This window comes from Typopeltis vanoorti, chromosome 15, assembly GCF_054136105.1.
Source record: "Typopeltis vanoorti isolate ZY-2024b chromosome 15, IOZ_Tvanoo_1.0, whole genome shotgun sequence".
NCBI lineage: Eukaryota > Metazoa > Arthropoda > Arachnida > Uropygi > Thelyphonidae > Typopeltis > Typopeltis vanoorti.
In genome coordinates, this window is record NC_143563.1 from 53,838,054 (window position 1) to 53,862,133 (window position 24,080).

The 24,080-nt window shown below is 35.4% G+C and overlaps 1 protein-coding gene across 6 annotated transcripts in view; it reads right to left on the minus strand.

Annotated features, from left to right (window-relative positions):
• The window catches only part of LOC150098765 (lysine-specific histone demethylase 1B-like), a 508,665-nt gene that overhangs the window by 206,918 nt on the left and 277,667 nt on the right, over positions 1–24,080 (minus strand). For all 6 annotated transcript variants that reach the window (XM_090404995.1, XM_090404997.1, XM_090404999.1 and 3 more), the window contains 2 exons: positions 21,635–21,808; positions 7,838–7,912 (listed from right to left, as the gene is read on the minus strand). In XM_090404995.1, the coding sequence (XP_090261121.1) occupies positions 7,838–7,912; positions 21,635–21,808 (249 nt within the window). The remainder of the gene's footprint in view (positions 1–7,837; positions 7,913–21,634; positions 21,809–24,080) is intronic.

The following is a 24,080-nucleotide window of genomic DNA, read 5'->3' on the forward strand; positions in this document are numbered from 1 at the left end:
CCTCCAGACATCGACGAGATCAAAATTTACACAGCATCTTTTTAGAGCGGCGGTTCCACCGGTTCCGGAGTTTGCGTTCCCGCCTACTTTGTCCAAACGTGTGTCTTCCACACAATTCCAGTCCCCGGCTACTATTAGGTGTTCTGCTCCCAAGAGGTAGTTTTCAAGGGCAGAGAAGAAACCGCTTCTGTGGTATGGGCTGTTCGGGGCGTATACTGCAACAAGCCGGATGGTACGGCCACCGTACTTCCAGTCTACCGTTATTAGACGTCCCATGGCGTCCTTCTGGACGTTGAAGAACCCCCCCGCGATTGGGGGGCGAATTAGTATCCCCACCCCTCGCGAGTGAGCATCCCCAAAGCACCAGTAGCTAGTGACTGGGTAGCTTCTCGAGAAGTTCTCCACGTCCCAATGCTTATAAAAATGGGTTTCTTGAATCAGGAGGATATTAATTTTGTACCTTAACATTAGCTTCCAGACAGTGCTTTGTGCAAAGGGGTTGCGTAAACCGTTGGTGTTTAAAGTGGCAATTTTAAAATCCATGTTGGTATTTGGAGGAAGGGGGGGTGTTGTCTGTTTGTTGCTCTACATGTTCCACCTGTGATTCATCATCGGAGCTGTTTGGAATATCCATAACGAGGTCGTTTTGAAATTCCATTTCTGTGATGCTATAAATGTCCGTGCTGCGGATATGTGAATGGGGTTCTGCATGTTGGTCCGCTACTGGGGATAGGTTTCCTGTCTTGGTTACCGCCTCCTCAAGGGGTTGGGTGCCTTCGCGTTGGCTTGTAGTTTGTATGTTGTCCATTTCATCTTCTGACGAGAGTAGGCTGCTTTGTTTAGCCTTTTTTGCCTCTTCTGTTTCTGCCTCTCTTGTGCGCTTTATTGGGGCGCTGGTTGTTACAACTTCTTCCTCTTTGCTGCGGGTTTCGAAGTTGGCTGTTATTTCCTTGATGTGGCGGGTTGCCCTGGGTGTCTTACCCGTTACGGGTTTCATGGAGGTTGTGTTTTCTGCTTTTTCGGTCTGTTGCCGGAGCTCTGGAAAATCGCTCCCTGATGATACCTCTGGTGTACCGAGGGGTATAGCCCTGATCGGTATTATGGTTCCTCCGGCTACTTCTGAGGTTGTTCTGTGCGAGCACATGTCCACTTTATGGGTCAAGTCCCCACATTTAAGACAAGCTTCTGTGCAGTTTACTATTTTGTGCTCTGTTGATTTGCAATTTCTGCACTGTAGTTTTGGGCATTCTGCCCCTAGGTGACCCTCAGAGTTACATCGGAAACACAATCTTTTAACACCCAGGTAGTTAACCATGACCCTTGTTTGGCCCACTAAAATGAAGTTGGGAACTTCCTTTTTCATATCCATTTGTATTTCAACATCGCCTGTTTTCCAGCCTTTGTAATCTGGATGTTCAAAAGCTTTGATACTAATAATATCGCCCCATTGGCTAAAAAATTTCTTGACGTTGTCTTCATTCTCCAGGTATTCCAAGGGAAATCTAGTTATTCTTAAGGTTTTCCGTAAACTCCCTATTAAATAAGGTGTGATCGTTTGTCCCGCACAGGGGAAACCCTCTAATAATTTGCTTCTAGTTTGGTCATTTTTTACTACAATTTGGAATCTTTCTTTTGAGTACGGTGTGAAACCGTATATGTTTTCTGCCCCTACTGTATCAATCAGAGCTTTCACTAACGTCCGCTCATCTGGGAGCCGCTTGACTTCGATGCCAAGTGTTCTAGTTCTGGGTAAGAATAAAGGCATTGTTGGGGGAAGACCTAACTATTGGCTGTAGAAGGGGGGGGGTAAAGGAGGGCGAAGTCGGGGAACGCCCGGTGTCCCTCACAACAAGCGAAGAGATACCAGAAGGAATGGGTAAAAGAGCCAATAATAAGAAAAAAGGTCTTACCAACACTGAGGTACTTCTGCAGAATATGAGCATGGAGCTCTCTCTTCGGGCCGCGGGAACTGGATCCTCTTTTGGACTGGTAGGCACAGGTGCTTTCTTCTTCGAACTGGAGCTGTCTTTCACGTCTTGGCAAATAAGGTCTCGTCAGTGGGAGCTAGGCGTCTCTTCAGTGGGAGCCAGGCCCAAGCTGAGATACCAGGCAGAAGCATTCGCAGGTCATCTCTACCTATAGGAGTTGCCAAATGGTGTGCCACCCATTTTTAATAAATTACTCTGGATTTAGAGAAAGATGTTGAAAGTTTATTTTTCACTTGGTTAGAGTATAATAAATTTAGTTTAATCCTTTATCCAAGTGTGAGCAAACAAAGTTTGCGCCTGAAAGTATCTTCAGGACTGAGGTAAGGTGGTACACACCAGGGCAACTCGTTGCAAAGGTGGAGCAAGCTACCAATACTCCTTTATAGGAGATACTGAGACAGGAGTATTGGTAGCTTGCTCCACCAATACTCCTTTATAGGAGATACTGAGACAGGAGTATTGGTAGCTTGCTCCACCTTTGCAACGAGTTGCCCTGGTGTGTACCACCTTACCTCAGTCCTGAAGATACTTTCAGGCGCAAACTTTGTTTGCTCACACTTGGATAAAGGATTAAACTAAATTTATTATACTCTAACCAAGTGAAAAATAAACTTTCAACATCTTTCTCTAAATCCAGAGTAATTTATTAAAAATGGGTGGCACACCATTTGGCAACTCCTATAGGTAGAGATGACCTGCGAATGCTTCTGCCTGGTATCTCAGCTTGGGCCTGGCTCCCACTGAAGAGACCTCAGTAAAGGTCGAAACTAGTCTGGGTAGTGGCCCTTCCCTTAATGCAGAACATTAGACATATCCGTAAGGAGATGTGTTTTGCATTATAGGAGATACTGAGACAGGAGTATTGGTAGCTTGCTCCACCTTTGCAACGAGTTGCCCTGGTGTGTACCACCTTACCTCAGTCCTGAAGATACTTTCAGGCGCAAACTTTGTTTGCTCACACTTGGATAAAGGATTAAACTAAATTTATTATACTCTAACCAAGTGAAAAATAAACTTTCAACATCTTCCTGTACTTCCTTCTATTCTAACTGCTGACTTACAACTCAAATAATGACTGAGTATTGTTTGATATAATGCTCCATTAACACCATAAAACTGAAGCGTTTTGACTAGCTTTTCTCTTGACACCTTGTCATATGCCTTTTCCAGATCTATAAAACTTAAATACAGAACTCTGTTATATTCCCACTATTTCTCAACTATTTATCATAAAGTGAAAATCTGATCCTGACAGCCTCTATCTGGTCTGAATCCAGCTTGTTCTTCACCAAGCTTCCCTTCCACAATCCTTCTCAACAGTTTCTCAAATATACTTGCATAAATCTTAATAGGAACATTCAGTAATGAAATACCTCTGTAATTCTCACATTCAGTTTTATTTCCCTTTTTTATATATGGGTACTAGGTACGATGAGAGCTCGGCACCAACCATCTGCAATTCGTTCCTCTGTCCAGGCCTTCTGAACTATGCAGTGCAGCCACTGCAAGACTTTTATACCTCCATACTTGAGCATTTCTGATCAAATATCATCTATTCCAGCTGCCTTTCCACATTTCTGGCTTTTGATGGTCTTTCTACTTCAAGTATGGATATGTATTCCTGACTGCATGCCTGTTGAGTGTTTTTTTTTACTACTGTGCTGTCACTGATTGTTTCATTTAGCAATTTTTCAAAGTAATTACTCCATACATCAAGGATATCTTTTTCTCCAGTTTTCATGTCACCTCCATCATCTCTAATTCTTTTTACAGCACTCTTCCCTCCATTTCTGAGCTTTTTCAACAACCTCCAGAATATCTTGCGACCGTCTTGATATTTATTTTCTATGTTCTTACAAAGTCTTCCCAGGGCTTCTAACCTAATGTCCAATCCTCACCTTCTCATGATGCACCCTGTTAGGTATCTACCTGGATACTGAATCAAATGCGAATGGGCTGGCAATTTGGGATTTAGCCGAACAAATTGTATTCTTATTGGCTTACGCCAGAATACAAAATGACCGGGCATCAAGCAGGTGTTAGGATTTCAGATGTTTTAAGCAATCTGACAATTGGAAGATGTTGATAAGTTAATTTGTCTTCTCATGTATGGACAAGTAGTATCACTATTTACTTTTAAATACCTGAAGAGATCTAACAGTTTTGGTTTCATAGTCTAGCATTCATAGTGTCCAGTCTTCACAGTGTTTATGATTATAGATGCATTCCCTTTATCTGTTATATTACCTTTATTGGGAGAATGATGTTCAAAAATATGTTTGTGTCTAGCAATGCAAATTGATAACTACAGATTTAAACAATTTTTTTTTATAGCTAAATCCTTTATAGCATTTTCCTACTGATGAATTTTTACTTAAAAGCATCCTATCAATCTGGTTATTTACTAAGTTATAAAATCTGGTGAATTTACCACATTATTGTATAACATACAATAGGACAAATAGGACAAAATTTGCTCTTTTTGCCTCTGAAGATTGTAAACATGCCTTAATCTTGAAAAATCTGAATGACCAAGTTAGCATTACATCTTAAGATATGAGTTTAATTGGCAAGTGAAACCTTTTTTAAATTTCAGCGGTGAATAGTTATGTGTTTAAAATAACAACCATATTTTAAATGAGTCTGAGCAGGAACACAATAGAAATTAGAAATTTTTACACTTGCAGCATAATTTCTATTTACTGTTCATATTCACCATGTTGCCAGATAAATGACAAGCATCCCAGTGTTCTTGCTCAGTGCTTAAAATAAAATAGCATTAACAATAGTATTCTTGGTACATGATCTATCCTCATGATAAATTACTTCAGAATGTATAGTTTCAATGGGGAAGTGAAGAAACATATTTAAATATAAAACAAGTCTTGATCATCAAATGACTTGCATATTATTCTTAATACACTGATTGAGAGTATGTCTCTGAAGGTGAATTTTCTAATTACCCTGAAGAATTCAATACTCATAATACATACAAACTGGCATTCGTTTTTCTAACTTCACAGATCAAACTCAAAAATAGAAGCCACAATATTTGTTGTTGGCAATGATCTAACACAGAATTTTCACTCACCATCAAGAACAATGAATAATTCTCTTCACTTTCCTAATGATCCCAGACCTTGTCTTAACCAACTTTCTCTTCAAATATACCAAAGATACCAATTTTCCTCTTTGTAACTCCAGCCATAAACTTTCTTCATTTTCTACAGGTCAACCCACTAAATCTCACTGCTCTAAGTGGTGCCAAAACAGTACTAACTAGGATGACGCATCTATCTTCTATACTCATCTATCCTTCTTGATCTCCTGAAAAAAAAGTCAAAACCCCAAATTTTGCAAGCACAAAATACAGCTTACAACACCTAGTAAAAGATCATCAATAAATCCAAATCAGGATTCTGAAGAATTCTGAAATGACAAAAAACTTGCCTGCTGTTTAAATGGGTTGAGTCAAGCCTTCTAGTCTCTCATTAAACCTAATGGGTATAATGTCTGTAGTGTCATACTTCCAACAATACCATCCAAAAATATTGCAACTCTTAGTGATTTTCTCTTTCAGCTTTCATACAGACACCAAGGGAAATCATTTCCTGTTATACTATTAACAGTCCAAAACAATCCATCTCTGATCTTTTGTCAGAAATATATCAGAAAAATCCTCACTAGTTTGGATACCAATAAGTCTCCTAGTCCACTGGTACCTTCCTCCACCCCAAATGTGCTTGAAATTGGCATTTGAGAATTAACATCTATCTTGACTATTCAAGATGTCACACTCGAAGCCCTTTGGTCAGAAAGACCTGGGTTTGATTCCAATCTATCATGTGAGGAACCTTTATATGGTCTTTTTTGATTAGTGAGTTAGCCAGTTTCATATGGAGGTAGAGGTTTTTTTCTCCTGGAAACTCAGATTTTTCGTCTCTCAGAACAGGCAAACCAGCCCCGTAAATACAGTAAAAAAATACATGCTTAATCCTTCAATAGGAGGGCTCAACCAGTTCTAAGGGGCGATTGAGGAATTGGGGGGGGGGTCCCACAGAAATAAAATAAAAAAAGATGTCGCACTCACCTGGCATTTATCCAAAAACATGGAAGCAAGCCAATAGACAACTCTGTTCCAAAAAGATGGAGGTAAAAGTTAGTCATCAATCTATTTTCTTGTCTTACCTCAATATTCTTAAAAACATGGAGAAGGTCTCCTAGTCCAGCTGGCCATCAACAACCAACTTCTTCACTATCTGAAGGCCCACCAAACTAATTAATAACAACCAATTTGGATTCCACCATCATGTTCTAGAATAGATTTGGACAGAAGTCATGGAAAGGTTTGGACAAACTCAAGTGGCATAGATCATGTGATCAGCCTTCTGCCCTTTGCAATTAGGTTGCCAGTTCCCTTTCTGGTCATTTATGTTTTAAGAGATAAAATGCACATTATGGTGGATGGCTTCAGATTTTTCTATTAGTGTCAATGTACTTCATGACTGTGATTTGTCCACACTCTTCCTTCTATACATTAATCAATTTCTCTCAGTAAACTGAAATCCTATTCATTGCATAGAAATAAAACTTTGAAGTGCTCAAATGATTCAGCTTTAGAATCTTTTATAATCATTTCTTAAAATACTGATCGCTTTACCATTCTTCAGTGGGATGAAGATAAATGAATCTGCAAAAACACAGTCCTGCCCTATTTCTCATAAGAAAGAATTTTAACTTAAACAACTAATCATTCATGTCATAAACTTATCACATCCATAGTTTCTTCAGCCTTCAAAGATATCATACAAAACACTACTTCTCACAGGTTATAAACTAAAGTTTATAACCTGTTTATAAAAAGTTAATAAGATTATAAACTGCAACTCTGCTATACCTTAGAATACTTTTCTCACAACTGGCGTGATGAACCAAAAATTTCTCCAAGATGCTAACCAGAAGAGAACAATCTGCTTAAAAGATGACCTGATCACTCTCCTACAAACTCCCTCTGACTGTTTTCTCATAAATCCTATTTTAATGCAATATGTTTTTTTATAGGTTACTCCCCAATAAGTACTGCTCCAGTGAATTGAAGCAGTACTTATTGGGGAGTAACCTATAAAATTTAATATTTAATGGGTTTCTGCTTGATCACTGACAAAAATCAACAGTACAAAACAGACATAAAACTAGTGAAACCCATAATCAAAAATAAATATAAAAGACAACTACAGACTTGTTTTAGTTGATTTCCATAGATAGAAAGGGGTGGGTGAAAAAACTGAGTTTCTGTGACAGAAAACTCTTCCACTTGCATAAGATTTGCAAAATCATCTTGAAAAAGTTGACGAGCGCTTAAAAATTCTGTGCTTCCTAGACTAACCAATGGATACATTAGTTCTTCCAGCTGTACTGGAGGAATCATTTATATCTCACTAAAAATTCAAACTATATTAATGCATTATAAGTTTCAAACTTTCATAAGTGGGGTTGCTAAATTAAAGAAATAGGAAGGAGTACCATAGCTGAGTAAGGAATAAGGAGAACTAAGAGGTATATAGATGTCAAGTACATAACATTTGAAAAAGCAATACAGTTTGAATTTTTAGTGAGCTATAAATGAAAATCCTTTGATTTGTTAGTTATATATAAATTAACAAATAAATAATAAAAACAGTATAAATCTTAAATAGCAATAAAAAATACTCTAGATAAAATTAAGTTCTTCATAGCCCAAGGGAGTAAACTTGAATGACTTATCATAAAAGTAAAAGTAAAAAAATAATCATCAAGTCCGGCAGTACTACAAATGTTCAAGTAGCAACTAGTTTCATTAAAAGATTTACCTTTATTCCTAAATTTTTCAAATGCCTGGCTGCAGCAAGTCCTGCCATTCCAGCTCCAACTACAATCACATTTTCCTAAAATAGATTATGGAAAGAACCCCAAATTAGATAAGGATCTCAAAGAGAATCTTGAAAGTTTATTTTTCACTTGGTTAGAATATAACAAATTTAGTTTAATCCTTTATCCAAGTGTGAGCAAAAAGTTTGCGCCTGAAAGTATCTTCAGGACTGGGGTAAGGTGGTGGATCATTTCAGTACATTTCACAATAATTTACCATTTATCTATTCTCTACTGGATCTAGTGTTGATTGTATAATTATACAAAACATAAATGCATCAGATAATGTGACCAGTTATCCTAACTCTAGACAATCTCTCAATTTCATGATAAAAAAATTTTTCAAAAATCTGGTGATTTTAGGTTACTGGTGTTTTCTCCATATTGATTAAACCTCCAAATATGTATGTGAGTTGAAATCTCAACAACAGCAAAGTGAAGTTAATGTGAAATAAGCATAAAAGAAGCCAATTTATCACACAAATTAATATAAAACTTCTTCACTACTTGTTATTGCTGTTATAACCTTTTATCCCTATTGCATAATCAATTAGTGACACAACGTCTGATCTTCTACCAACCCAAATCTATATTTACATAGTTTTCAACCTATACTGTCAAGTGCGAGTTATGATTATCATGAGTGTTTAGTTTCTATTTAAAAAAATTAATAATTGAAAGTGTACATACGTTCCAACACAATTCATTTTTATTTATATTTATTTTGTAAAGTTTAAATTTAAACTAGAAATGGTATGAAGGTCAGCAATAAAAAGACAAAGACAATGAAAATAGGCAGAATCATTGAAAATGTCAGCTGTGTTGTGAATGGAGAACCTGTGGAACAAGTAAAACATTTCAGCTACTTAGGCACAATTTTTAGTGAAGATGGTACATTCAATATAGAAATAGACAACAGAATCAGCAAACCTGGTATGGTGGGAAGTCAATTGAATAAATTCATATGGAATAAGAGAGAAATTAGTCGGAACACTAAATTAGCTGTATACAAGACAGTGTTCAAACCAGTTTTAACTTATGGATCTGAGAGCTGGGTCAGAAGTAAAACACTTGAACAAAGACTAGAGACCACAGATATGAGAGTCCTGAGAAAGATTATAGGTGTGAACAGATGGCATCAATGGCAATATCATATTAAAAAATGAGGATATTAGGAAAGAACTTGACATTGTCAGCATCCAGGAATGCATTAGCAGAGCTAATCTCAGGTGGTATGGTCACTTAAATAGAATGGGAGAGGAAAGATTAGCAAAACAAGTGTTCTCTGCCAGGTTGGCAGGAAAATGACCCAGAGGAAGACCAAGATATAGGTGGATTGATACAGTACAAAGTGCCTTAGACGATAGAAATATAAGATCTGATAATGTTGGAGTCTTGACAAGTAACAGACTGATTTGGAGGAAAATTATAGATGGGAAGTTAGTAATGGTGTAATTTTTTCATGTAGTACTATCATATCCTGTACACCCTTTGAGGGCACATGGCAGGAATTGGATGATGATGATGATAAATAGATTACTTCATGGCTATTTATAGTTTTAAGAGGAAAAAAAGGTTAGTACAAGTAAATTGCTGCACTATTATTATCATTTCCACTGCTCCTCTCCAAACAAACATCATGACTTTCCTAAATATTTTTAGATTTTTGAGCCTAAAATATTACACTTTTTTAGGCTGAAAACCCTAAAAAATAAAATTGGCATTTATTTATCAATACTATGTTGTTTATATACGTGGGTGGTCTGAAAGGTTTTCAGCCAAACAATGAAAAAACGAATTTATAATTTCAGAATTGTTTTTTATTTCTCAACATAATCTCCCTTAAAACTAATACATTTATTCCAGCGATGCTTCAGTGCCATTATCCTATCCCTGTAGTAGTTCTCAGTAACATCTGCAAAATACCTCTCTACAGCTGCAATCACCTCTTGATTCGAAGAAAAACGCTGACCAGTGAGGAAGAGTTTTAGTTTTGAGAAGAGATAGAAGTCAGAGGGATCCAAATCTGGAGAATAGAGTGGATGTTCCAACAATTTATAGTGCAGATCCCTTAATTTTCCCATTGCCAAAACACCTTTGTGGGCAGGTGCATTGTCCTGATGAAAGGTGATTGTTTTCTTCTGCAAACCAGGTCTTTTCTCACAAATTTTTTCGTCTAGTCTGGTTAAAAGATTGGAATAATATTCCCCGGTTATTGTTTTACCCTTTTCAAGATAATTAATAAACAAAATGCCTTTAGCATCCCAAAACACCGATGCATGACCTTGTCTTCTTTGGTGCTGAACAACCAGCTTCTGTCCACCGTTTTGGCTGCTGTTTGGATTCTGGGTGTAATGGTCAATCCAAGTCTCATCCATAATAATAAATCGACATACAAAATCAGTTTTATTCTTGTTAAAGTACTCCAAGCACTCTGTTCAGAGATTTTCATGCAAGTGCATTTTTGATATGTGCAGCACCCATCTTGCGCAAAGCTTTTTCATTTGCAATTCTTCATGCAAAATGTATCCTACATGTTCTTTTGAAATGCCTATAGTCTCAGTAATTTCATGCACTTTGACTCGCCAGTCATCCAATACCATGTCATGCACTTGATCAATGATTTCTGGTGGTGTTACTTTTTTTGGATGTTCTTCATGTGGATCATCTTCAAGGCTGGTACGGCTACATTTAAACTCGGCAGCCCATTTCTTAATTGTTGAAAATGAAAGAGAAGTGTGCCCGTAAACTTTTATGAATTTTGAATGAATTTTTTTTGCCGCTAAACCTTCTTTAACAAAGAATTTTATAACCAGATGATACTCAATTTTATCCATTTCAGGGGATATAGGGCAACACTTTTGCTTCAGACAGCTGTATTAAACGAATTACTTGATAGAATGACTTACAATTTCACACTGATGCTTATGGCAGATGTATCAACTTAGAAACAAAAATCTTGCCGCTAGTGTTGCCATTTATGGCTGAGGCTGAGAACTTTTCAGACCACCCACGTAAAATAATCTTTCAAGAAACATGTTTGGTTGTACTGGAAAAAAAAAAAAAAAAAAAAAAAAAACAGTGAAGTTTATTTATGCAGACTTGATTAGTGCTGAGCTTCATTTTGGAGAAGTCATGATATATCTGCTGTTATTAAACATCAATAAATACTGTCACCTTGCTTTCTCTGTCTCTCCCATACCACTCTATTTATAGTCAGGCTATAAATAAGTTTATGCATGGAAGTGTTGCAGAGAAAAAAACTCATGTACATGGCTGAAATCTGTCTTTTGAATCTTAAAATTTACTAACCATTAAATAAATGATTCATTTTTCTAGAAAATATTTAATTTACTAATCCTAGTTTTTTAAGCAGCCCATCCAAAATTATAATTAAAGGCATCTCTCCATCATGAACAATCTTCCCAGTATCCTTCTTAAAATCCCTGAATCGCAATGCCTCCATAACTCCTCTTCTCCATGTGAACTGAGGCCATATTCTCTTCTGTCTTCCTGGTGGTGACCAATTTATCACCTGGAGCATCTGTTGTACATGTCCATGCCAGTGTAAAGATTCACACTCAAATCAGTCCACTGCATCCCAACTCTTTAAAGGAAAGATATACACACTCCAACATAACCTATCCATTTTCACAACCATTATACAACTCTTCAGGCTCGGATTCATAGTCCATGCTCCTCCCCCCACATCAGAACATTCTCCATTATTATCTTCTTGTTTTCATGTCAAATGTCTCAGCTCCACAGACCATTCAATTATTTAACAGTATTATAGGCTTAGGTGAGAGAATCATATTGATCTTTCTCACATGTTCCTGCCTACACATAACAGCAGTTCTATATGAATATATGAATAACATATCCCAATTATCTGAAATTATGTACTGCCTTCATTTTACTGATTAGGAGGTCTAAATCTGCCTTTTCCATCAACCACCAAATATTCTGTCTTTATAAAATTAACTTTCAAGCCTCCATACTGTCAACATCAACCAATTTTCTCATTTTAAAATCAATCATCCTGATGTTGGACAATTATCACGATTATCAGTAAACACTAGTGAATCAATGACGCTGTCCCTTATCTGGACTCCCATAGTTCAATATGAAGCATTCCAACATGCCAGCACTGCATCAAGGTAGATCTTAAATAGGGCCAGTGACATTCTACACCATTGTCTGTGCCTTTGGATCAGAACTTTCCAGTAGTAAAACTAATCTGTTCTTCTGAAAGACAAAAGACAAAACTTCTCTACTCTTTTATTAGATTCAAATGATAACTCTAGTTATAATTTTTTTCAAATAATCTACCCATGGAGGCAATCACACTAATGTTTCTGTAATTTGAAGGATCATTGTTATTAGTCTTTTTAAAGATATGAGTTATATATCATAATGACTCATCATTAGATGACGCATCACTTTCTAGAAATTGATTTAACATTCTTGTTATTTGTAGCAGCTGGTCATCTCTACACTTCCATAAGAGCTGCCTTTCATTCCAAGACCTTATCAAGGCATCTTCTAAAAAAGGATCTACTAGCTCGTATAACCTAAAATCACCACTTGTCTACATAAATTCTTTCCTAACCTCTGCCAAAATTTTTTTAAAAATGTTTCAACTAGGCTGTTATAGGTATTATCACCAGATGTAATCTACAGTTTGCTGTTCTCATGTGTTTGATGGTCCTTCATGACTAAGTTGAATTATTAGATCCTAATAAAGATTAACTATTGTACCAGCCTGACATGTATATATGTCTATAATTACATGGATGCAAAGTGTCCATTGAAGTCATTATAACCTTTGGATATTATAGAAAAAATAATATGGATACAAAGCATATATTTTTGATATATTTGATCTGTGTGGCCGGTTGGGTGGTTAATCTCAGAACAAACACTATTCCAACATTCTTCCTTATATTTTCATACACTTTTTTCACTTATCTCTTAATATCTTGATACTTTTCCTAGTCCTTGTCTTCCAAAACTAAGCCAAGCATCAAATACTTCCTTCTTCTCAGTGGTAGTGTAAAATCTCTTATGATATGTAACTTATCATGTTTGCTTTTACATATTTTTCTAAGGAAATTGCACTTAAAGAAATGTCAAATTTTGTCTGTAATAAATTAACTATGAGCCTTGTTAAAATGACGTCATCAGGTAACGCTGCTAACTCATGTCTAATTAGTAAGTCTACTTCTAAGAATTGCCAAATCCTCAAGAATGACTCTGTATTAGGGTTTCACCTTCTCTTACCTGGGTCCACTGCCATGTTAGGTCCATTGTCGTTAATCAAAAGAGAAGCATCATTTGTCTTAGGGTTTTCACTTTCCCTTACCAAGGTCCTTACCATGCGAGGTCCACTGTCGGGAATCGAAAGAAAAGAGCTGCACATTGCAGCCATGTTAAGGGTCCTTTAAGGCATGGAATAATTGATGACTCAGACAAAGAAGAAATGTTGGCAGGAAATCAAGAATGAGCCAGCAGAAGGAAAGAAAGACAAGAAAGAGCACTTGTGTGTGAACAAAGGATTCATGTAAAAGGTAGTGCTGAACAAGAATGTACATCAAGTGTGTCTGTTTAGGGATACAATAAGATAATGTAAATTGATATTTAATTAAGGTTACTCAAGGTATGCTTTATTGTCAGTTTGTGTATATATGACTAGCAGGACATTCTAGACTGTGATTTAGTTTAAAGGAAGAAAATTAGAACTAAGTTTGAATTAGGAAGAATTGAAATAACAAAAGAATTGTAATGCAATTGTATATATATATATATATATATATATATATATATATATATATATATATGTTAATGTGAATCAAACTGCAAATTCCTTTCTGATTTAATTAAATGTTTTGTGAACAATACAGTGGACTGGTTCTGTCAATGCACTATCCTGAAATTTTCGAACCTGCATAAGATAAAGTTTACGTAATCCAGCCGTGACTAGTTAAAGATAAAAATTAGCATAGGCAGGGAATGCCAACAATATCTGCTTTGTCTTTCGTTTAAAATCTTATAATCTTGCAATCGATACTGAGTCTAATTGGTGCAGTCGTAAAACAAATAAATTTGTTAGACTATAGAGTGTGAGAACATAAGATATAGTAGATATAAATAAATGGTGGCAGTCAACCATTTATGACATTTACATGAAGTTTAAGTAAAGAACAACAAAGACAAAGCAGGGTTGAGAAATACATAATAGATATACAGAACATTTTATAACAGTAGTTTCAACAGCTTCTGTCATCCACTCCTTACTGTGATTAAAATTCCTTTCAAAACCAAGTTCTTCTTTAGCTGCCTCATGAACAACCTGTTTAATATGATTTCAGTATTCACTAAAACTCCAGTCCTCATGTGGAATCAGCTTAATATATCCACTTTTATACTAATCTCTAACACTCTTGCATTGAAGAAGGCTAACAATACATCACTGTTCATCTAATCTGATGTTGCCATCCTGTACATTTCTCCTTTTAATTGTTACAAGTATAATTATTTGTGCAAGCAACTGGTAGTGGTCCATTCCACATTCTGCACCGCTCAACATTTGCACATTCCTTATAATGCAGTTTCTTTGTCCTTTCGTAATCAGATTAGAAATCATCATTTATTTATATATGAATGGGGAACTATATAAATTTCTAAATAGATTATAAATAGATTCTCATAAATTATGAATAATGGATCCTAAACCTCTTGTATATTCAAGTAAATCTGTGAATATCTTTATGATGGAAGTATGCTTCATGAACTGGCGCTCTTGTGTTTCACACAATGTATTTTACTGTTATAATTTTCTATAACTTACAAAAGGTCCAACTGTAAAATCCCCAATTCTTTGCCAATTCTGCTATTTAATTCAACAAGGAGAAAAAGCTCTTGGTAGTTTTACATGTCTCCATCAATTTGCTCATCTGCAAATTGATGGAGATATGATACTCATGTCACTAACCAAATGAATTCCTAACTGTATTAATAGAAGAGTTAAAGTGCCTAATATTGAATATTCTTGGATTATATGAAGTTAGACATAATGAAGAAATTCTTTAATGTAAAAATATACATAAATGCTATCAGTGGAGATGGGTTCATGATCAGCAAAAAACTGACAACAGTATCACAGAATTTAACAGCATATATCTGATAAAAGAATAAGTATCATTATACTCTCGAGGTCAACCGTCTATACACCAACAATAAGTCATACTGATAAAGAAACTGGAGACTTCTATCATGATGTACCACAACTTCACAACAAAGCAAAACATCATTTCAAAATTGACACATGACTTTAGTGCCAGAATTGGTACCAGAGCGAGAAGAAAGCTAGGTCTGAAGCTCGGATAAATAACTGAAGTGCCACAAATTCTATTAGAAGAAATTGTCAGGTTATCTGCAATATAATTCAGATATCCCACAAATTAAAAATCTAAATCTGAATTAAAGATAAGAAGTTAGTAATAAAGCTTTTTATAAAAGTGGTTATTCAAACATGTTTTTTTTTAAATGCCGTGAGCAAGACATTTTGCAATGTTTGCAATGTTATTATTTTTAACTACTGAAATATTGCTTAGATATAAAATAAATTAGAGTTATATATTACAGTTTATTAATCACAATTTTGTATGATATATCAAAAGTTTGGTAATGTTGGTGTTGTTTGTATCTAGACCAGGGATCTGCAAACTGTGGCTCGCGAGCCACATGCAGCTCTTTGGGTACGTACGTGGCTCTGAAGTAAAATTGAAAATGAAAATAAAACTATCATAGTTTCATTTATAAAATTTTTAAAGGATTTTATTCACATAATGGTGATTTCATTTGTTTTATAGGTCTTGCAAAATTTCGTGGCACTAAGATGCACGATGTCAGGGAGGGGAAAGAGAGCGTGAAGGAGATGGTTGAGCACATGGTAGGCAGGGCAGCCAAACAAAGTGACTAATTAGAATTAGGTTTTAGGGTGCTTCGACATCTGAGGTGATTTGCAGAGCAACAAAGTGACTAATAACTGAGCGTACGGGCGCCCTCTACTGGGCAAGGCAACGTTGGCAATGGCGAAATGTGAAAGCAGAGTCCATGTCACTTTGCTGTTTCCAACTTAGCACTGTCTTTTGGCTGGGTGCATCCAGAAACTGCATTAAGGTGATAAAGGCAATTATTTTAAATATATATATATTTATAAATATATATTATATATTATAAATTATTTTAAATATATATATATTTATAAATATATATTATATATTATAAATTATTTTAAATATATATATATATATATATATATATATATATATATATATATAAATAATATTGATTTTATTATATTTAGATACGTTGACGGTCATGATTTACCACGTTGTGTTTTATTTCACATGCAACTGTTACAATAAAACATGTTACTGGTGAGATTTATTTTTATTATATTTTCGAATTATTGTCATTTATTATTTTGAATAATCATTTAGTTCTTTTTATTTTCTTTTTATATAATGTATTTATATAACGTGTTAAATAAAATATATTGTTTAGGGTGCTTTTCAACATGGCTACGAAGAAAAAACTAAGAAAAACAACAGATGAGCATTGTGACTTTAAAACTGAATGGACTGAATCTTTCGCGTTTATCTCGAACTCAGATGGCCTTCCAACCTGTCTTATTTGCCAAGAAAAACTGGCACACTACAAAAATTCAAATTTGGAGAGACAAAACATGCCACATTTGCCAGAAAATATCCTGTTGGTGACACGAGAAAGAGAGCAGTTGAAGAAAACTTCAGAAAAATGTTGAAAAATCAAGTTCTATATTAACATTATTGGAGAGAGTCTGCCAATGATGTTAATACTGCAAGCTTCGTAGTGAGTCAGGAGATCGCTAAGAGAGGAAAACCATTCACAGATGGTGAATACATAAAATGTTGTTTTGTTAATGCATCTGAAGAACTTTTTTGGGATTTCAAAAACAAAGCAGAGATTTTAAATAAAATTAAAAGCATACCATTATCTGTCAAAACAGTAGTAGCAGATAGGACAGTTACAATGTCCTCAAATGTGACCAACCAACAAGTCGAAGACATTAAATTAGCTTTATCAATTGCGGTAGATGAGTCTTACAACATCGAGGACACAGCCCAAGTTTCCCTTTTTGTGGGGTATGTATCATCTGAGGGTCCGAGAGAAGAACTTCTGGGATTATTGCCACTCAAGGGCCAAACGCATGGAGAGGACATAGCAAATACTGTCCTTGAATGCATGGGAAAAAATCATATCCCACTCAATAAAATTTGTGTCAATTGCAACTGATGGTGCAAAAAGTATGATGGGAGTGAAAAAGGGCTTTGTTTCAATTTTAAAAGAAAAAATTAATCATGAAGTGATTACTTTCCATTGTATACTCCTCCAGGAAGCACTTTGTGCACAAACAATTACAGAAGAAATTGGTAAAATTATGGAATTGGTAATTAAGATTACCAACACCATTATAGCAAGGGGACTTAACCATTTAAAGAGTTGCTAAGTGAAATGGAGAGCGAGTATTCAGATCTTCTCCATACAAGGTTCGATGGCTTTCCAGAGGCAACATGTTAAAGCATTTTGCATCTTGCATAAATGAAATCAAGCTATTCCTCGACAACAAGGATGTTCAATATTCAGAATTAACAGAAGATCAGTGGTTGCAAAAATTGTACTTTATGGTGGACGTTACATCACAACTGAATCAGCTCAACCGTATACAAGTTAAAGGAAATACTGCTTTTTCAATGCTAGAGGAAGTTATTTCATTTGAAAAGAAATTGATTCTGTTCACTGAAGATTTAGAGAGGGGAACTTTAGTTCATTTCCCAAACTTGTCTCAATATCGCTGAGAAAACAATGCCCTCATTAACAAAGATTATTTCAAGAACAGCAGTTTTAAACATGAGAGAATCTTTTCTTCAAAGGTTTCAGGAATTCAGAAATAATAAAGCAACTCTAGATTTTATTACAAATCCTCTTAATGCCAATGTGAAGGAATTAAAATTTTGATATTGACATGGCTAGTTTTGAAATAGATGATAGCCTAGGTGATAACCTAGCCAAGAAATTAGTGGCAACACTCAAGGAGTTGGTAGATCATTCTCCCTCCTATATCAGAAACACACAACACTTCATAAACACAATCGAAGACATTACATTAGAAAAAGATGATTTATTAGTTAGTTTTGACGTCTCTGCCCTCTTTACGAATGTCCCATCAATGACACAATCCTTCTTTTACAGAACAAATTCCCTCCAGATATCACGGCACTCTTTGCATATGTATTACGTTCTGGTTATTTTGTATGGCAAAACGCTTTCTACCTATAAAAAGAAGACACAGCAATGGGCTCACCATTATTTCCCCCCCCCCCCCCATTACTAACTTTTATATGGAACATTTTGAGAAACATGCTCTAGATTCCACTCCTCTAAAACCCAAAGTTTGGCTTAGATATGTTGACGATGTTTTCGCGATCTGGTCCCATGGCCGCCAGACACTTGACACTTTAATTAGCCACCTAAATAAACAACACAAATGCATACAGTTCACAATTGAGATTGAAAAATAGAACACACTTCTGTTTCTAGATAACTTGTCACACACCTTCCTTCTGGCAATCTTTCCTTCACTGTATACTGGAAACCGACACATACTGGCCAATATTTACATATAAACTCCTACCACCACCCAACACAAAAACTAGGTGTCATTAATACTCTAAAAAACAGAGCTTTGAAGATCTGCTCCAATGAACATGCACTGAAAGACGAATTTAAAGTTATCAGCAATACTTTTCTAAAAAATGGTTACAGCCAAAACACTATAACAAAATTCTCTACAAGACCTCAACAAAAAAAAAAGATAAACCAGACTACAATAAAACAATAACCATTCCTTACATTAAAGGGACATCAGATAAAATAAACAGAATACTACAAAAATACAACCTCAAAGCCACCTTTAAACCTCCTGCAAAATTAAAAAGCTTACTCAACTCATCCAAAGATCCACTACCTCCGCTGGCCAACCCTGGAGTATACCGTATTTATTGCATCTGTGCACAATTCCTATCAGACAAAAAGAACATAAATGACACATTAAATATAATAACTATGGTGAAGCTGGCCTTCCTGATCATGCCCGGAACACCTTACATAGAATTGACTGGAAAAGCACCAGTTGTTTACATCACACCAAAACATGGTATGAACGCAAATTTAAGGAAGCCTGTGAGATTATTATCAACCACCCCAATCTGAACAATAACGATGGTCTAAAAATCCCAAACATCTGGAAGGCACATATTCGACCCACGGAACCTTCCTTTCTAAGAGTAACTATAAACAGGACTGCAGGTAATCCAGGATCCTAAATCAAAAATAACAATTATAATGCTAAAAATAGGACATCATTGTTACTGAAAGAAAACTATCTATAAGCAAAAATGTTTGCTCATGTTATCATAAATAGAATTTAGCTTGATGCAGTTTCTAAATAATTAATTAATTTGTATTTTTTTTTCACTTAGAGGTCATGCCAGTAGAATAACCTGTGATCAAATCATTGTTTCTTTAGCTTACAGTATGTAATGTAACTCAGCTTGTCCTGTATGTGTATATATGCTCCAGATGATGATCTTAATATAAAGATAGAAACGTCGGGAAATTAAAAGAGTTATTTATAACACGGTTTTAAAGTCCATAATTTCTAAAATGAATTTCTTGAATAATCATTGTGTATTTTAGACTACAGTTTACATCTGAGAGCTGCTCAACTTTTATTTGCTTTAAAACTTTCTTATATGTTCTTCTTTTCAATATGAAATTCAATTTTATTCTGCTCAAGACTAAATGGTGATCACTTCCAATTTCAAATCCTCTGTAAACTCTGGTGTCCTGCACCATCACTATCGACAATAACATAGTCAATGAGACTTTTCTTATTCCTCGCCTCTTCTCTCCATGTGAATTTGTGCAGATTTTTATGTTGGAACATGGTGTTAGTAATAACCAGTCAGTCCATGTTCTGAGCAGAAATCTAACAGGTATTTGCCATTATTATTAGCTTTGCTCTTTTCTCCAAATTTTCCCAAAATATTTTTGTATGTCTCACAATCACTTCCTACTCTGCTATTTAGATCCCAGAGAAGGATCTGTTTTTCTTTCTCTAAATTCTCAAAACATTTCTCCACTTCTACCTTAGTAGAACCTTCTGTGAGACCATAGGTACAAATAAGTCTCATCGTCCAGGTCCCCATTCTGATATTTGCCCACATCACTCTACTTTATAATGCTTGTCATTAAATAAGATTAACTTATTTAATAATGAGTTAATCTTATTATTGTGTTGAATACTATAGCTGCACCTTCTTTTTCCTGATTGTGATTGTCTGAATATAACATTTTGTATTTATTTTTCAGAAAAATCTCACCAGATTTTTTCTTTTTTGTTTCAATCATCCCTATTATGTTATCTGGTACTTATCCAATTCCTCAGCTAGCTCCATTTCTTTGCCATTCAGGCCACTTCTTATGTTGATAGTACCAATCTTGAACTCTGGTGATTTTGAGTTATGGTGTGTTCAGGATTTGTTCCAGTAGCTGACTTTTTGCTGTTCGCCCTGGTTCCCTGGTGAAAACAACGTGGCCTTGCTTAACTGAGCGACGCCCCAGCTGGCATGAAATTCTGTCATGTTGTACCATTATTTTATATTTTGGTTGAATCCCAAATTACTATCCCTTACTTATTTTGTTCAGTATCTAGGTAGATACCTAATAGGATACACCATGAGAAGGTGAGGATTGGACGTTAGCTCAGAAGTCCTGGTTGGTTCTCTGTGCATTCCTTTAAAGGCTATATGAAGGTTTCCTCTCTGTTATACAGCTTTGATCCTTAAGCATCCCATTAATTTATATTTGTTTATATATTATTATTGTTTTGTTTTTTCTTTTAGATTTATTAGATTTATTTAGATTAATTTCAGTTAGATTTATCTTACTTGTGTGTAGTATCATGTCACTTGTGTCCTGTATATATATATGTATGTTTTCCTGATGATGACCTCAATATAGAGATTGAAACGTTGAGTGTTATTTTCATAATTAAAAGTAAAGTAATTACTCCAACAACATGTTTTTGTCTCCATAAATTCTTCACAATGAATCCATACACATAATGCTACTATACAGGAAATGTGCTGTATGAAAACTAGCTACTCTAACAAGTGGCTAGTTTTTCTTTATGCTACTTGATGAAATGTCCTGGAAATTAAGACAAAATACCACAAGAAAAGACAAGGAGAATTGAATAATGCATCTCTGTAGGAAGTAGGTTACAGAAAAATATTAACGGAGGGTTGAAAAATAAATGATCTTTTAATCCAAAAACTTGAGCTATTCAGAGTGAGCTACTAAAGACTCCATTAATTGTTTAATATATGGAGATCTTCCAAAAAGTAAAAATAAATAAAGAAGAGCACATGGAATTAATGTATAGTGATCTCCAGAAGAATGGATCTTCAATTGTCTGATCCTTGAACAGGTTAGCATGTCAGATGACTTCTAGTACAGCACCATGCAACATATTTAAATATAATTTAAGGATTACTGTATATTAAGCAATGTTTAATCAGGCCTATTTCAATTAAAATAAGACAGAAATACATGGTATGGTGACTTACCTGACAATTCTTAGAAATAAAGCGAAACTCTGAAGGTGGTTTTATATATCCAAAATTAATTATTCCTTTCTGAGTGAAAAATCTTATAATTCGTTCCGCTTCATACATGCAACGTACTCGAACCAAACCACGACAAATAAGGTGATGATTAACTTTCTTTACAGTTATCCATTCCTGTTTAAATAAATACAACTCTGAATATAAAAAAATATATATTTAGTTTCATGGAAATCAATTTAAATAATAGTATTAATAGATCAACAAAACTGATGAATTTTAATTTACATTTAACATGGCTGAACAAGGTTTGCAGAATAAATTTCTCCTGTTTTTTTTTTTTTTTTTTTACTATCTGGTGTTCTCTGTTGGAAAGATCACGTGTTTCATTTAACTTCAAACCATCATCTTGCTTTTCTTTTAACTTTAATTGCTAACATGCAACTCAGAAGAGAGGGAAGAATTACTGACGATAGTTCAGTGGAAAAGAACCCAGGAAATAGTCATGGAAAAATGCATAAGACAGAAAAAGAATGACTGAGAAGTAAGTGGAGTGAGTCTGTGATTTTGTGTGCATGTGTGAGACAGAGCCCCCTTTTCTGGATTAAGTGCCCTCTACTGGATGATGTAAGAATTTTCTTGGATGCTTTTGGTATACCATTCTAAATGCGAGAATATACAGCAGTGTTCTAAGGCTAGTCATACAACATTAGCAGCACCATATGTGAGAAGCAGTTGTTTAAGAGGAAAAGAAACCCAAGTTTTTTTTTTTTTTTTGAATTTGAGCTATGGGTGATATTATGTTTGTGCCAGGAAAAGATAAGAAGTATAAGTCAGCCAAAGAAGGGAAACTTCTCACTGGAGAAATCTAATCTCCAGAAAGAAAATCTGGAATTATGGGTATATCAAAAGTAAGGAGAGATGAGGTGACATTTCTTAACAGAAATAAGGCAAGACTATGTTGTGTCATGCTATTGGAGAATGACAAGCTCAGTGCTTAAGGCATTGGGCATGGAGCTTGGAATTGTTTACTACCACAAGGTCTGTAGTAACTTCTGCACATCAGCAATGTGCAGAAGTTACCCTAGCAGCAGCAAATATCCAGTGAAAAAAGGTCATTCATGGGTTGCATTCTGTTTCATTCAACTAAGAAATAGGCTTAGAAATTTTTTTCTAGGCCTGTTTTCAGCCATATCAAAGATTGGCTTTTTCCCCTTTAGAAGGAAGTTAATGTTTTTAATTGTACATCTCAGTAAAATCAATTATCAAACACACGAGTTCATACAAATAAATATTAGTTAGGATTAGGAAACATTGCCTCTTATTTACTTGCAATGGGATCTTATTTTTTATTTATTTATTTTATTTTCCCCGTGTGACTGCTAGCCACAAAACTTTAGCACGGCTGGCTAAAAGTTAGATATTTGTCCTAAACTTTCTATTTCAACCCTCCAATAAGCAGGGTCATGGTCTCATGACAAGCTATGAAATTCATTTATGTCAAGACATTCAGAAACACATCCATTCTCACCTTGGGATTCAAACACACAGCCTGCTGGTTGGAAAGCAAAGAAGTTATCCACTCAGCCACCTGGGCCATCAAGATGTGGAGAATTATTGATTTCTAAAAAAAATAGGGCCAGACAGTGTCAGTTATTCCATTTGGGAAGTGAAAAGGAATGACTAAGCAAGATGAAGAAAGGAGGACAGAAACTACAGGCCTTGAGGTACTCCAGCATTTGTGGGGAAATCTATACAACAAGAAGGAAATCATCTTCCCCCAATTACAAAAGATGGAAGGTGGACTATAAGGCAGTAGTTTGACAAGGGTCTACATACTGCAATCCAATCAAATGTCTTAAAAATACAAAAGCAACAACAAGTTTCTTCAAACAGTTTTGTGGTTTGTTTCTCCAGGTGGGCAATGATCAGCAGTGCACCGAGAGCAAGAATTCATCTTGCTGATTAATTGGTGGGCTTCCAGACAGTTTCTTCATTACTGAGATAAGGTGATGGGATGACAGTTTGATGACTGACTTTATCTCCCTTTATAGGACTGAACATCAGCTTACTTTCATACTGTAGAAATATATGGACGACCATAAAAATTGTAGAGACAACATGGAATGAGCATGAAAGAATCTGGAATGCTTGTTTTGAGAACTGTTGGGAGTACCATTTTGTACAAGAAGATTGGATACTAAAGATTTTTCTGACAAATGAACTAGGCAAAAATTAGTTCCAACTGCTATACCAAGAAAAGCCCTACAGATGGTTCCTCTGGTCTTTTTGCAAGAGTTAGAGGATAAGAATGATGCCCCAACTGGATGTGTGAAAGAGGTGAATGCACAGGAGTCCCTTACTAAGGCCAAACAGCTTGGGTTGGGCTGGGTTGTTCTTAATTATAGCTGAAGCAACTAAGGTTGTGAAGCTTGGCAAGGGACCAAAA